Source organism: Acipenser ruthenus, chromosome 3 (genome assembly GCF_902713425.1).
Source record: "Acipenser ruthenus chromosome 3, fAciRut3.2 maternal haplotype, whole genome shotgun sequence".
Classification (NCBI taxonomy): domain Eukaryota; kingdom Metazoa; phylum Chordata; class Actinopteri; order Acipenseriformes; family Acipenseridae; genus Acipenser; species Acipenser ruthenus.
Genome location: NC_081191.1, coordinates 104,631,841 through 104,647,259, shown reverse-complemented (window position 1 = coordinate 104,647,259; position 15,419 = coordinate 104,631,841). Strand labels below are relative to the sequence as shown.

The window sequence follows — 15,419 nt, the reverse complement described above, 5'->3', positions numbered from 1 at the left end:
CAGGAAATGACATCAAATCTGAACTCCACCTCTTACTTCAGGGTGCAAGGGTATGTTAGGCTTCGTAAACCAAGCTCAAAATCTTAGTATTGGTTTGGGAATATAATACAGATCCTAGAAACCAAAACACAGTGTTTAACAGAGGTAAACTATTTCACCAACATAACAAATACACTGGCAATGTATATTAAGAAAATGGAATACTGACAATGTTGTGAATTAAACTTTTATTTACATTTTGTATCAGCAGATACAAAAAACCCTTTAAAATTTGTTTTTAAAAAATGTGCAAGAAATCACAATAGATTCTTTCCAAGCAACAACAAAATAATAATAAAAATAATAATATGAAAACCAATGGACTTTGGATAATTCATTTTCTGGCAAACTTCATACACGCTGTATTGACTATAGAAAAACTGTAAACTGAAGTGATTGGTTCTCTATCTATACTTTTTTGTATGGCACTATCACCATCATACTGATTGAACTGTTTCACAAAGTAATGTAAATGTATATGATTCTCCCAATTTCACAGCCAAAGTCATTCATCTATACAGTACATTTCAATTTGTGCCATTCTGTTTGCTCTCAACTAACACTTAAAAAGGCAATTATTTAAAAACTACTAAAAGAAAACAGCGCAGCACAAAATGTGTCAAACACTACTGAAAGAACTGCTTTAAAAAAAGTTACTGTACCAAAGTGTTTAGCATGAAAAATCCAAATGTCAAAAAAAAAAAAAAAATCAATGTTATATAGAAATGGCAATTACTGCATCTCATATAATGTAAACTTACACTCCCACTCAACAGCATGAATTCCATTTGAAACAAAAAAAACAAATCTGAAGTTGGCATGAGATCTAGATGGAGATTGTTTACTGCATTATACAATTAAAACAGAAACTGTGCATAACACTACAGCATTTTAAACAATAATCAGCACCCTGCATTGCAATGATAAGGTTGTAGAGTAGAAGGCAACACAATCATTGTGAAATCATTCCAGAGCATTATGACCCAAATCAAGAGGAAAGCAAGTATGTTTTTAAACTCCCATTCCAAACCAATTTCGTGGATTAAAAACCTTAAAGGCTTGGGTTATGAGGATTCACCAATTTATATATATATATATATATATATACACACACACACACACACAGTGCCCTCCATAATTATTGGGACAGTGAAGTCAAAATTGCTATTTTTTGTTGCACACTCAAGCAATATGAATATACGAGTAAAAGACTAATATGAGGCAAAAGTACAGAATGTCACCTTTTATTTCTGGTGGTTTCAAGACATACATGTTTTACCAACTAAGAATAACAGCACTTTTAGAGTTCCATCCCCCCATTTTATGTGAGCATAAGTATTGGGACAATTCAACTTAAAGCAAATATAAGAAGTATAAAAGCTAGTATTTAGTTGTGAATCCCTTGCATGCAATAACAGCAGTGAGTCTGTGACCCATTGACATCACCAAACTCTTGGTATCGTCCTTTGAGATGCTTTGCCAAGCCTTTACTGCAGCCATTTTCAGCTGTTGCTTGTTTTGGGGAGTTTCTGACTTCAGTCTCCTCTTCAGCAAGTGAAATGCATGTTCAATCGGATTTAAATCAGGAGATTGACTTGGCCAGTCTAAAACGTTCCACTTTTCCCCCTGATGAACTCCTTGGTTACGTTGGTATTGTGTTTTGGGTCACTGTCCTGTTGCATTGTGAAGCGCCGCCCAATGAGTCTGGTGGCATTTTCTTGTACATTGGTAGCCAAGACGCTTCTGTACACTTCTGAAGTCATTCTGCTGCTGCCATCATTCATTACATCATCAGTAAAGATGAGTGAGTCCATTCCAGAGGCAGCTATGCATGCCCATGCCATGACACTACCTCCACCATGCTTCACAGATGAGGTGGTATGCTTTGGATCATCTGCAGTTACTTTTTTTATCCACACTTTTCCCATCACTTTGATAAAGGTTAATCTTCGTCTCATCTGTCCATAAAACTGTTCCAAAACTCTACTGGCTCATCTCTGTACTTTTTAGCAAATTCTAATCTGTCCTTTCTGTTTTTGGTGCTGATCAGAGGTTTGCATCTTGCAGTGTAGCCTTTGTAATTCTGCTGCCGAAGTCTTCTGCGAACAGTAGATTGTGACACTTTCACCCCAGCATTCTGGAGGTTGTTGGTGATTTCACTGACACTTATTTTAGGGTTGTTTTTCACAGCTCTGGTCATTTTTCTGTCATCAACTGCTGTTGATTTCCTTGGCCGACCTGGTCGTTGCTGATCACCAAAGACACCAGTGGTTTCTTTCTTTTTCAGGACATTCCAAACGTTGATTTGATTATGCCCAACTTTTGTGCTATGGTTCTAATTGAGTCCCTCTTTGCTTTTACCATCCAAATCGCTTGCTTTTCATAGACAGCTCCCTAGTCTTCATGTTGGATTATGCCTACTGACACCAAACAGACTCCAAAAGCAAAAGCAAAGGATAGAACTGAGACTACACATTCACAGCTCTTTTATGTGTGAACAATCAATGCAACAGGAAACACCTGATCAATTAGAAACACCTGTGAGCCAAATGTCCCAGTACTTATGCTCACATAAAAGTGCTGTTATTCTTAGTTGGTAAAACATGTATGTCTTGAAACCACCAGAAATAAAAGGTGACATTCTGTACTTTTGCCTCATATTCATCTTTTGATCATATTTTCATATTGCTTGAGTGTACAGCAAAAATAGCAATTTTGACTTCACTGTCCCAATACTTATGGAGGGCACTGTATATGCACATGCATACACTATCAAACTAAAATCTAAATGGGGCACTTGGCCCTTCCCTATATTCTTAATTCATAGCCTTCCACTGTAGTTATATTAATCATTTTTTAGAAGTCTATGAATTTGAAAAAATAAATATCCGAGATAAAAAAAAGAAATGTAGTTACTACATGTGTGTGTCCGGAACTGTCCTGGGATTATTTAACACTGTATAGAGTAGGAATGCTCATTCATATGGAGGCAGGGTGAGTCCTATAATCCAGGAGTTGAATCTGTGCTGTTGTTTAATCTTTGCATTACTCATTTACAAATTCAAATGCCAGAATGCAGACCATCATTTTCTTAATCCCCGTGAGACCATCTTTGGAGAAGACAATTTTTCAATATTAAAAACTGTACCAATATAAAATTTCAGAAATACTTTTAGGATTAAGAAAAAAAAATTACAGGAAACAAAGGGAAGAAAATATATTACTGCCTAACAGGTACACTGCCTTCACCATTTATTGTGTTGCATACAAAAAAAGGCTCAGAAAATAAAATGAAGGCTGGTGAATTGTAATAAATTAGAGTCCAGATTAAAGAGCAAGTTGTCACATTTCTTCTTACCAAGTGGTCCCGTCACCTACCCAACACAGACTACTGACACAAAAGACATACAGTATGGTCCGACTGAAAACACCTTTTCTACAATACACTTGGTTTTCAGCAAACAAATCATTTTGCCTTTGCCTAATGTGTTATGTCTTTCAAAAATTAGAGAATAATGGTTTTGTGTTATACAAAAAGAATAAAGTGGATACTGCAGCAGCATAAACATGTAGCCACTAAGGGAAGGCCAAATGGTTTTAAATTATGCCAATACATTTTAATACAACCAATTAGTTGTTGCAAACATGTACAAGTGTTTTCTCTCAAAATAAAATAAAAAAAAATAAAACAATACAAATGTATTTTATTGTAATGGCAGCAAACTTTTCATAACCATGAATGTTTGTAAACCCTATTTCACTTTATTATAGTTCCCAAAGTGCAAGTTGCAAATAAGTTCCATAAGCTTTATTTGAGTTAGATTTTTTTCAGTAGTGCTTTTCCTGCAGGTAATCTTTCATTTTGTTTGGCAAAGGCAGTTTCTGAATTAGGTCTATTCGAGTGTACTGGCGAATAACAAAGCGGCACAGGTACTGTAGTGAACGCACTTGCATAAACCGTGAAACAGGGTTCGTTAGCCTAACAGGATAAGTCGCAGACCCTGGCAAGCGGGATCTGGAGTAGCAGAACGCTCCATTTTCTGAGTCCTTTATAGAATGTTCAATGAGGTCCACTATGGATGTGTGCCCTTCCACATCAGGCTGTTCATAGAAACTGAACCTGCCATTGGAGTGCTCAATCCTAGTATGGAGAGTCTTGTCCTGTGAACGGAAGCTCAAGCTTAAGAGATAACGGTCATCCGAACTGTCACGCACCAAGAATGAGCCATCTGGCAGGTTGGCAAGTTTTTCCTCTGCTTCCCAGCGAGTTATGGGACCCCAGTACCAACCCTGTTTGGCAAGCTTCTTTAGCTCTTCTGTGAGGCTTGTCACCATCATAGGCCCACTGTTCTGTACAGAGTCATAGACCCTTGCTACACCAGGGGCAGAATTAGGGTCGAAGTTCAAATGGAGGCGCACCCTTTCTGCAACATGGGCATTAGCACCGCCGAAAACTGGGAAGTTCCTTTGGATCTGAATGCTGGGGAGAGGAGGTAGCAAAGGGGAGAGAGGGGGTGCTTCTACTGTGGAATTTTGTAGGATTATTCCTGTGGTACCTACTAAGAGACCATTGACGGGGGGTTCCATAAAAATGTCTGGTGCCACCACTAGATCTTGGACCACCTGGCCCTCGTCCACATGGTTGGAACTGACACCTATCTGTGAAGCAATGGACATCAACTCCATTGGTGAAGAGCTATCCAGACAATATGCACGGGGTCCTTCCACTGAATACATTCCCTCATCTAAAGGCATGGTGTACTGAATATAGTCCTGAGGTGTAAGTCCAATAACTACAGGCACATGCTCATCAATGCTTAAATGCAAGTCACCATTTTGAGAGTCCGGATTCTTCAGAGGGTTACTCTCCTCTTCGAACAAGCCATCCATCTGGATGGCATGAAACTCTTTACGGACACCATTGCTTGCAGGGCTAGGGTTGGATGAGTGAACCAGGGCTTTTACCTTCACTTCCATCTTAATGCAGGTCTCCTCTGAGTTGGCTGGCCTAAGGGGCCAGGGAGTGGGGCTGTAGTGATGGCTACGTAACGAAGTAGACCTTAAGGGCCTCTGAGCCTTCACATCATTAAAGCTAATAGGTGCAGAGGAAGAGGAGAAGGTATCATCATCTACAGAACTTACTGAAGGCGAACTTCCTTTGCCTTTGGGTTTCTGCTTGGCAGACAGCCTCCTTTTCAGGGTGCCCATGAGGCTCTCACTCTTGGATCGGTTCTTGTGTCCTTTTTCATCCTCGTTCATCTCACAGCTAGCCAGGTCTTTGCTGTAGCACCCTCCAAAGAGAGACTCGTCTTTCCCAAAATCGCCTGTCAAGGTTGGCTGCTGCACAACCACAAACTCTCCCTCTTCTTTGCACTTATTCAGGTTAAAAGACTTACGAAATGTCTTAAGGCTAATTTTCTTCATTCTGAAAATCCCTCCCAAATTAGGGATTAGGGTTCTTCTTCACCTATGCTGCTCGAGGAGGTGTTGTCCACAGCGGCAGATCATGGACTCTTCCAAAGCACTTCATGCAAGTAATGATGCAGCCATCCCCTACAAAAAAACAGATGACAGAAAACCATTAGTATGCCAGTACCTATTTTAAACAAACAGACATCCAAGTGTGCTAGAGGCAGAACATTGTCAGATGTAGGGATGCCAACTTCTGAAGGAGAAAATAGTAGCATGTGCAGAGCAAAGCGAGGTGGACATTTTTTTAAGGCCAGTGGCTGCTAGACCCTAGAAATTAAAAGGTTCTTAGGCCCTGGCAAGCCAATGACCTCATTTTGGTAATTGTAAACACACAGCATTTAGAAAATGTAAAATAAAATAAAATGAAAATACTTCAACAATGTGGAATTTATTTATTTTGGATTTAAATATTTGTAATGAAGAGTGTTTTAGGATTGCATAAGTGCTATCAAACCTGGAATGAAATATTCAACCTTAAAACTTTATAAAAAATAACTATCAAAATGACAACATCTCAAGAAAGCTTTAACCCTTTGCAGTCCATTTATTAATCGCGCGTCAGGCACGCCAGGTCTAATTAATTTTCACACGCGCAGTTGATTTTAGACGCGCTATTTAAAAGTATTTTTTTCCACAGTCAAACGGGTTTAAATGGCCCTGCATATCAACAAAGCACTCACTAGGCATCTCCAGCCACGCCCTACCCTTTCGTTTGCTATAGCGTTCACCTATGTAAGAAATAAATAATAATGATAATAACAGTCGTACATACCGATCGATCATCTCCGGATCACTTGTTTTATCACCAAACTCCTCAATAATGCGATCCAAGTCATTATTTTATTACTATAACATCTCAAAAAAGCTCTGCAAATGTCTGTGTTTTCTGTGCGCTGATTCAGTCAGCCAACTTGTTTACTTACGACCCGCCCGTTATCTGATACCAGATACCATGTATGACTATTCATGAGATACGCCTTTTTTTTTTTTTTCGACTTGTCTCGGCTCCTGTCGCTCCCACTCGGCAATTGAAAAGTTTTCTCAGCTTTTTCCGGAGAAAAAACGACTAGAAACCCGTTTTTTTTGTTGCTATAATGATGTCGGACCCAGTCCGACAAAGGACCTGTGAGGAATAATTGCAATGTCGGACCCAGTCCGACAATGGACCGCAAAGGGTTAACATGTATTTTATTTAAATTTTTACTACTCTGCAACTATCAAAACACAAAATGCTGTGTAATATCCAATAATGAATTATTTAAAGCGAGTTAAACCTCAAAACCAATTTGCATAAACATACAGTACCGGGGAGTGTCAGATTTTGTGTATTGCTGGTGTTTCTTCGTGCCTATGGGAGTAATACAGTCATGATGCCCAAGATGTTTAAAAGAGAAATCTGCCTGGCACTATTCACAGAAGACGTGAGATTGAGACACTCCACTTCTTTTAATGAATGACCATTCTGTGGTCAATTCCTCTCGCTCTTTTAGATGGAAGAGTGACATTTTTTGTTTGATGTGTTTGTTGCAATTCCTATTTTAACTTACTGGTAAGTAATGTTGGGATTTTGTCATGGAAAGTTGTACTAAAAATGATGAGCGGTCATAGTAAATCTGTTCAAAATCATGGAGGAAGGGGGAAATAGTGTGTGAAGTCACGGGGATGAAAATTCTATTTTTATTTTTTTAAATACAATATACAATATAAACAACATGAGTGTCTATAGAAGTAATAAAAAAGGAATATGAATCTAAATATTTATTTATTATGGTTTTCACAACATTGGGTTCAAGTTTTAATCCTGTAAATCGGTAAACTTCACAGCATATACAACTATACTGGGAAATGGTATAAACAGATTTACTTTAGATTTTTTTTTACCCCCCCCCCCCCCCCCATAGAATCCAATGAAATCCTATTCTCAATTTTTTTTTTTTAAAAAAAGGGCCTGTAGGTTGCAAGGTAATAAAATAAAAATACATACGTGTCTCACTCTCCAAATTAAAGTATCAGACTACCAATCTCTTAAAGCCTGCCAAACTTTAAGTGTCTAGCATAAACGTGAATATGCGTTGCAAATGTACATAGTTGAAAATTGTTGCTTTACTTTATTAACAAATTTCTCAGAATTAGGATTTCTCTTATGCGAGACTTTAAAATGTTGTAACATGTTTAAAAGATATTTGAATAAATGTGGTGTAATTTAAAAGAGATGAATCTGTACTATTTTGTGGAATATATAACTCATTTTTTGTCATGGGGTCATATGTGACTGATTTTGTAATTCGAGTACAGTATAGTGATGCGTGTATTTAAAAAATTAATAAATAAAAAAATTGCCAACAAAAGACGTGACTACCCGAGTACACAAACAGCAACGTGACTGACTGCCGAGGAAAGACAAAAAAAGACGTCTGCCCAAATACACAAGCAGCAACGTGACACTGCTGAGAAAAAACAAACCAAGCTTCCTGAGGAATTCCAAGAGAAACGTTTACAAGCATTTCTAACAAACAGTACCAGCTTGGACAGATCGGAAATGCCGATCAGACCGCCGTATTTTTCGACATGCCAAGCAATACCACAGGTTAAGCTGCGTTGTCCGCCAACGCTGTAGCTCTGGGTTGGCTGCATGGCGGGCCTGCAGAATGAAAAAAAAAGCGGGCGGCTGACGACACACACTTCGAAGGACAGCATGTGTTCGTCTTCACCTCTCCCGAGTCAGCGCAGGGGTGATAGCGGTGAGCTGAGCTTAAAATACAATTGGATATGTTAAATTGGGAAAAAAGCAGGGTAGAATTAATTGCCGACTTACTCTGGTCCCACTGCAGTCGGATATGTGACGGACTGCTGTAATTGTACATGAAACCTGAATACTAATGGAACAAAGGGCAAGGTATCTTTGCTTTAATGAGTTAAATGAGAATTTTACCTGCAATGTCATCAATTACAGCAAGTTAGTTTTTTTAAAGCAATAGGGTAACTTTCACGTAGAGTATGATTCATTATGTCAGAAAGACAAAGAAAATACATTTCAGCCTATAGCACTTTAACACAATTAGCATTAAATCTACCGATACATTAACGTTAAATCTTACCCTTGCCCTATTCAGACATATTGTGTATCTGTCTAATTATATATATATAAACATGTCTGATAAAGCAACCAATTGCCATTTAAGATTTGTCAAAGCTCCAGTTCATCTTATGTTGTGTATAGATGCATAGAACTTGACAGTTCCAGTGTTTTTTCTGATTCATAATATAGGTTTATATGTAAAGTTTATGTAAAGCTTCTGCAAAGTTTAAGTAGCCAGAACAAACAAGGACTGCCTGAAGTGTCTGTAGCAACAACAGACACCCCCATGGGGGACACTGCTGTTGTACCCTTGAGCAAGGTACTTTACCTAGATTGCTCCAGTAAAAACCCAACTGTATAAATGGGTAATTGTATGTAAAAATAATGTGATATCTGTATAATGTGAAATAATGTATAATGTGATATCTTGTAACAATTGTAAGTCGCCCTGGATAAGGGCGTCTGCTAAGAAATAAATAATAATAATAATAATAATAATAATAATAATAATAATTTGTACCTGCATCTTGAGAACATAATTGTTCCATACTGTAAATCTGACACTAATATACTTTACCATTACAGTAACATCTCATTAGCTTACCAATTGATATTTAGGTCTTAAATACGATTTATCCCATTTTCATTAAACGGGTCATTGTCATCTCTTATACTATAATCATGGTCATCAACAGATCGGATTTTGAATTTCATCCAAGTACAGGTAACAACAGTGATACTGCGTATATTATAACATGAGATCATCAGTACAAGTAACATCCTTAAAACAAACGTGTATATATTAAAAAGGGTCGCTATTCCTAACCACACTCAGCTATTCTTGTTTATAATTCATTCACACACACACATTTGTTTTTAGTACTTCAGGTCAATCGAGTGGTATATTATTGCTCGTAGTTTCCTGAAATTGCAATTAGTTTAACGGACATCGTTTTTGTAAAGCATATTTAATTTTTGTTTTTATCAGAATCAGCAAAACTACAACCTATCCAGTCTCGATGCTGGGCCCACCAAGGCTGATGCAGCCTGGGGCTCGAGTCAGGACATTTGTTAAGATATCGACTCTCCCCAGCAAAATGAATGGACAGTCCCGGGTGTTCCCATCAAAATGAAATCAAGACGACTGTTTTGTATTTTCAAATAAAGGTACATTTTATTACCTAGTTATTGATTTATTTATTTATTCATTTTTTAAATCGCCAATAAATATAACAGGAGATGCAAGCTTACAACCACAGGCCTCAATAAATAAATGTCTGTTCATTCAAGTATTTATCATACTAAAAACCAACATAAACTATAGAAATTAATCATACAGAAAGTGTCAAAACCATTCGATTCACACTCGTATTACATAATTGTACACAATGATATTTTCTTCCCCTTTTACACTCTGTCTTTACGTTAGAATAAATAACACAGCAACCCTAACCATTACCATAAGCTTCACAACCTTTGATTTGCATTTTTCATACTTACCAGCTGCTTTCTTTTGGAACCCACTCGACCCAAGAGGCAATGTCAGTCAGTCCCTCCACCAGAACGAAGACAAACCACACAGCATAGTCACCTTCATCTTCTCCCAAATGAGTCTCACACACCGGGGGACAGTAAAGGAAAACTATACACCCAAGTCCGCGATTTCTTTAATACAGTCATTTATTCAGAACATTTAAATGCCTGTTTGTTTGTATTTGTTAATGATATCGGAACATCACGGGCTTCGGCTTTTATGGTACCGTGTTCTCTAAGGTTTGGTTTAAACTTTTTTTTTTTCTTTTCTCTCGCTGTCTTTTTTCCTCTGTCTTTCGCCTCCTTTGTTGCCTGTTGCATTATGGGAGAGACGGGCTGTGGGGTGGAACAAATGTTTACTCACTCTCAGGGTAAACTGACATATTGGAGAAAAATGGTAAACTGCTGGAAACGATTGCAGATTATCCAATATTGTGTCCAGAACCAGAAAAAGTTTCCTGCTCCTCGTAATTTCTGGATCCAGGAATTAAGACCAGCAAAATTAAAAGAAAAAATTAAATAAAAAGGCACACACACCTAAATATTGAAACACTGTGGACTATGGCTTGACGATGGTTTTATTATCAAAACATATTTTAACCTTAATTTTCTTTATATATATATATATATATATATATATATATATATATATATATATATATCCCAGTTGTTTTATTTTTCTAGTAAATGTCACTATTTGTGGTAACATTGCTAATATTATTTAAGAGTCACTGGTATATTTGGTTCAGTACTGATTAAAGAATAGATTTGTTTATTAAAACTTGAAAAAATGCCACTTGCCCACTCTACGTGTAACATAGCAGCTCGAGGAAACTAGTGTGTTGCATTGAAAAACTGATTCCGATTGTGAAAGATTCTCAGGGAATGGCCGCAGCTGAGCTGCTTGTTCTCAAGGTGTGATTGACAGTGTTGTGCCATGCAGTGGTACTGCTGAACCCTGTGTGTGAGACCAAGTAAAGGCATGTGAGCTCAGAACTAAAAGTCATCTATGGAAGTATATCCTTATCTATTGTATGCGATTCTCGATTGAAGACCAAATGTGTTGGCTGGGATGCATATAGTTTGGTGAGCTGTGTGGGACTGGCATCTATGGCCTGTGTTACAAAGCCCAGGAAAAGGGCTAAGAAAAGAGTGTGGTCAGTAATATCCACCCCCCGCCACAGCTGCGTTAGTGACGTGACGATATTGATCATCACGAGGACCTGCATCCACAGCTGCGTTAGTGACGTGACGATATTGATCATCACGAGGACCTGCATCCACAGCTGCGTTAGTGACGTGACGATATTGATCATCACGAGGACCTGCATCCACAGCTGCGTTAGTGACGTGACGATATTGATCATCACGAGGACCTGCATCCACAGCTGCGTTAGTGACGTGACGATATTGATCATCACGAGGACCTGCATCCACAGCTGCGTTAGTGACGTGACGATATTGATCATCACGAGGACCTGCATCCACAGCTGCGTTAGTGACGTGACGATATTGATCATCACGAGGACCTGCATCCACAGCTGCGTTAGTGACGTGACGATATTGATCATCACGAGGACCTGCATCCACAGCTGCGTTAGTGACGTGACGATATTGATCATCACGAGGACCTGCATCCACAGCTGCGTTAGTGACGTGACGATATTGATCATCACGAGGACCTGCATCCACAGCTGCGTTAGTGATGTGACGATATTGACAATCACGAGGACCTGCATCCACAGCTGCGTTAGTGACGTTACGATATTGATCATCACGAGGACCTGTATCCACAGCATGCATAGAAACCCTCTAAGTTTGACACCCAGATTGGAAGACAGAAGCCTCCATATAACCCCAGATTATCATACACTCAATAAATCCTGTTCTTAAAAGATACAGTATTGATCTCGTTAAAATATCTTAATTTGAATATGTGGAATAGAATAGTTGAAGCTGCTATGCAATAGGAGTCTTATTTTCATCCCTGTGTTTACTTTGAAAAGGAAAAACAATTCCACAATTGAGAAAAGAACAAAGAACCGGAGAGAGTACTTAACAGAACTTGGTTTGGTTCTAGTTTTGTAAATATAGACCTGAGGATACACATTAAAAAAAATAATATACCCGGTTTAGTTCTGTAAATAAATAGTAATACATATTTTGCATCTCATTCTACACAATATTTCTTTAGGTTTGTTATTAGACCATACTGTTAGGTGATACAAAAAGTGATACAATCGCAAACAGGGACGATTTAACAATTGTACTGTTTCTGACCAGGACAAAAAATGAAGGCTGTTTTTGCTCTACTTGTTGCCTCAGAATATGAACTAAACCACACATGAAATTTTTACTTCTAAGTGGTGTATAGTTCGTTTTGATTGTGAAGCATCTCATGGTTGTTTTTCTGTTTGATATTTTTCCTTTTTAAAAGCAATACAAATAATCAGCGTATCACAGTCTACCATACTACCAAATTATAGTGGTATAGCTGTATGCTTTTGTCTTAGAAAATTTCAGTTTGCAAAAGCTCCCTTATTTTGAAGACTCAATGTTGACAGGTATGGGGACCTGAGTGATTTCGAGTTCTTTTGCTTAAACATCAAAAGTAACCGGACAAACAAGAAGCCAGGAGGCGGGAAAGGACTTAAAATACATGGAAAAAAATATGTAGCCTAAACAATCGTTTTGATAAGTCGAAATATAAAAGTATCTTGACAAAATGTGTTGCCAGTACGCAGTACCAGCCCGTATCAGCTTACTTTCACCTTTGTACCATGGTAGCTTAATCAGCCATGCCTCTTATGGTTTAGTTTAGTTTCATTTATTCACTTTGTGCTCGTAGGGCCAGCACAGGCACATCAGTTTTTAACCACTGATAATAATAATAATGAAATAATTACCATATAAATGTGTAAACCTTGTCCACGTTCAATTGTTTGCAAACGTTAACTGGCATAATGAATAGGTTACAGCACTTATTATCTCAAAGTATTTTCAGTTTCATTCAGTCTAAGTTGTACCATTTAGTTTCTTTATGTACGGCAACCATTTACACTGACCTTCTATTCTGACTGTGTTATTTTTGGACCGCATTCAATCAAATAGGAAATCTAGATATACAGTCATAGCCTCAGGGCCTTTGCCATACATTCACAAAACAATGACTGCACTATCTCATTGAGAATGGAACGTGCTTTAGGCAGGGCTTTGTGCTCAAAATGAACCTAGAATATTGTGTTCAGTTCTGGTCACCTCGTTACAAAAAGGATATTGCTGCTCTAGAAAAAGTGCAAAGAAGAGCAACTAGAATTATCCTGGGTTTAAAAGGCATGTCGTATGCAGACAGGCTAAAAGAATTGAATCTATTCAGTCTTGAACAAAGAAGACTACGCGGCGATCTGAATCAAACATTCAAAATCCTAAAAGGTATAGACAATGTCGACCCAGAGGACTTCTTTGACCTGAAAAAAGAAACAAGGACCAGGGGTCACAAATGGAGATTAGATAAAGGGGCATTCAGAACAGAAAATAGGAGGCACTTTTTTACACAGAGAATTGTGCGGGTCTGGAACCAACTCCCCAGTAATGTTGTTGAAGCTGACACCCTGGGATCCTTTAAGAAACTGCTTGATGAGATTCTGGGATCAATAAGCTACTAACAACCAAATGAGCAAGATGGGCTGAATGGCCTCCTCTCGTTTGTAAACTTTCTTATGTTCTTATGTTCTTAACTCCAAACCAAAACAATCCAATATCACTTGCTCTGACAAGGGTTACCATGTTTGACATTGGCAAGTAGTGCTTTTCTTATGCTGAAAACATACCTAAAACCACTATGGAATGACCAAATACATGTTTTAACCGAGTTGTTTGTATGTTACAGGACATTTAGTTCTGCTAGAGGATAAATAATGAAACCAAACTTTCCCAAAATATTGATACAAAATAGGAATGAACATGCATTTTTAATAGTTAAAATTTCTAAGCAGTTGTGTGCTCCTTCATTTACTAATATACTGTGTGGAGATTCCTCTGTTGCATGTCAAACGCATGACCTCACAGACAGACTGAAATTACCTGGAGTAATGTTTTTGTAATTGCACGTTTTATGTTGCATGACCTTATATTGTCTCTTAGGCTATCCAGTAGTCCTGTGTAAGGGATAATGAACCACCTGGCTAAGCATACCAGACAACCCCTCCTTCAATCGATTAATTTATTTACCTGAACTCAGTGTTGCAGAATGATGAATGCAAGATTGCATTAAGGCAGTGTGAGGGGACATAACATTTTATAGCTTGAATATCTGCAACGACTGCAGGCAGGCTTGACGCAGAACATTTGAAGACACCTAGCTCCTATCAATGCATACAACTAACTTCTTTCAGCCCAAACGAGCTCTGGGGAATTGGCATCAGGATCAAATGAAAAAAAAAGTAATAATGTATTTCTGTGCATGCTTGGACAAGAAAATGATTTTCAATCAGGAACGTGCTCCCTCATTATTTCACGATTTGATCATTCATGAATTGTCTTCATTCTTTGTTAGCCCATATTGACAGTTCATTGTCATGTTCTATACTTTACTGTAGAAAGAGCCTTTACCAATTCGCTGTTTTCAGTATCCACAGTGTTTTGATGTGTAAATCAGATAGTGAATTAAAGAGCAAGCATTATATAAGTAAATGAAAAACTAAAATATACAGGTAATGTAATATTGGAGAAGTGTTTAAGATTTATCCTTAAAATGTTAGGACAAGGAAGTAACCTCTGATTTTGATTTCCATTACATGAGAGTAGATGTTAACATTTCATGCTGATTTGAACTTGGCTCTCGCCAAGATAAGCACCGACTAAGACGTAGCTTTACAGTAAACTAATGTGATCCATCTGCATCTCCATCCATTTGCGTTTCTTTCCATATGATGATGTAGATATCCTTCTGTCTGGTGTTGATGGCTGAGGTGTAATGCTGGCTCCAGGGATCAGCTTATTTTGCCTCCCCAGCGCATAAGTACACACAACGGCTACGATGCTGGCTCCGGGGATCAACCACAGTACGGTCTCCCCAGCGCATCAGCATGACAACCATCTGGATTGAGTTAAGTAGGGTACATCTCTGGGGTCTTCAAGTGAGCACCTTCCATCCTCTGTGTTTCGTCAACTAGCCCACGACACGTCAAGAGGGCTCGACAGTGATTCTGGTGTCCCAGCATCACCCCCCTCCATTCCCCACTGAACTCAGCCCAGCTTACTTGCCCGTACCAGCATTGCTTTCTTTCTATTGTTC

At 38.3% G+C, this 15,419-nt stretch overlaps 1 protein-coding gene across 1 annotated transcript; it reads right to left on the bottom strand.

Moving 5' to 3' along the window:
• Positions 1-212: 212 nt before the first annotated feature.
• On the bottom strand, positions 213-10,561 carry LOC117435587 (suppressor of cytokine signaling 6-like). The gene is made up of 2 exons (XM_034058898.3): positions 10,091-10,561; positions 213-5,592 (listed from the first exon to the last, which is right to left on the bottom strand). Exon 2 carries the CDS (start codon positions 5,461-5,463, stop codon positions 3,868-3,870), a length of 1,596 nt encoding a protein of 531 aa, XP_033914789.2. The 5' UTR covers positions 5,464-5,592; positions 10,091-10,561; the 3' UTR covers positions 213-3,867.
• Between the last annotated feature and the right edge of the window lie 4,858 nt (positions 10,562-15,419).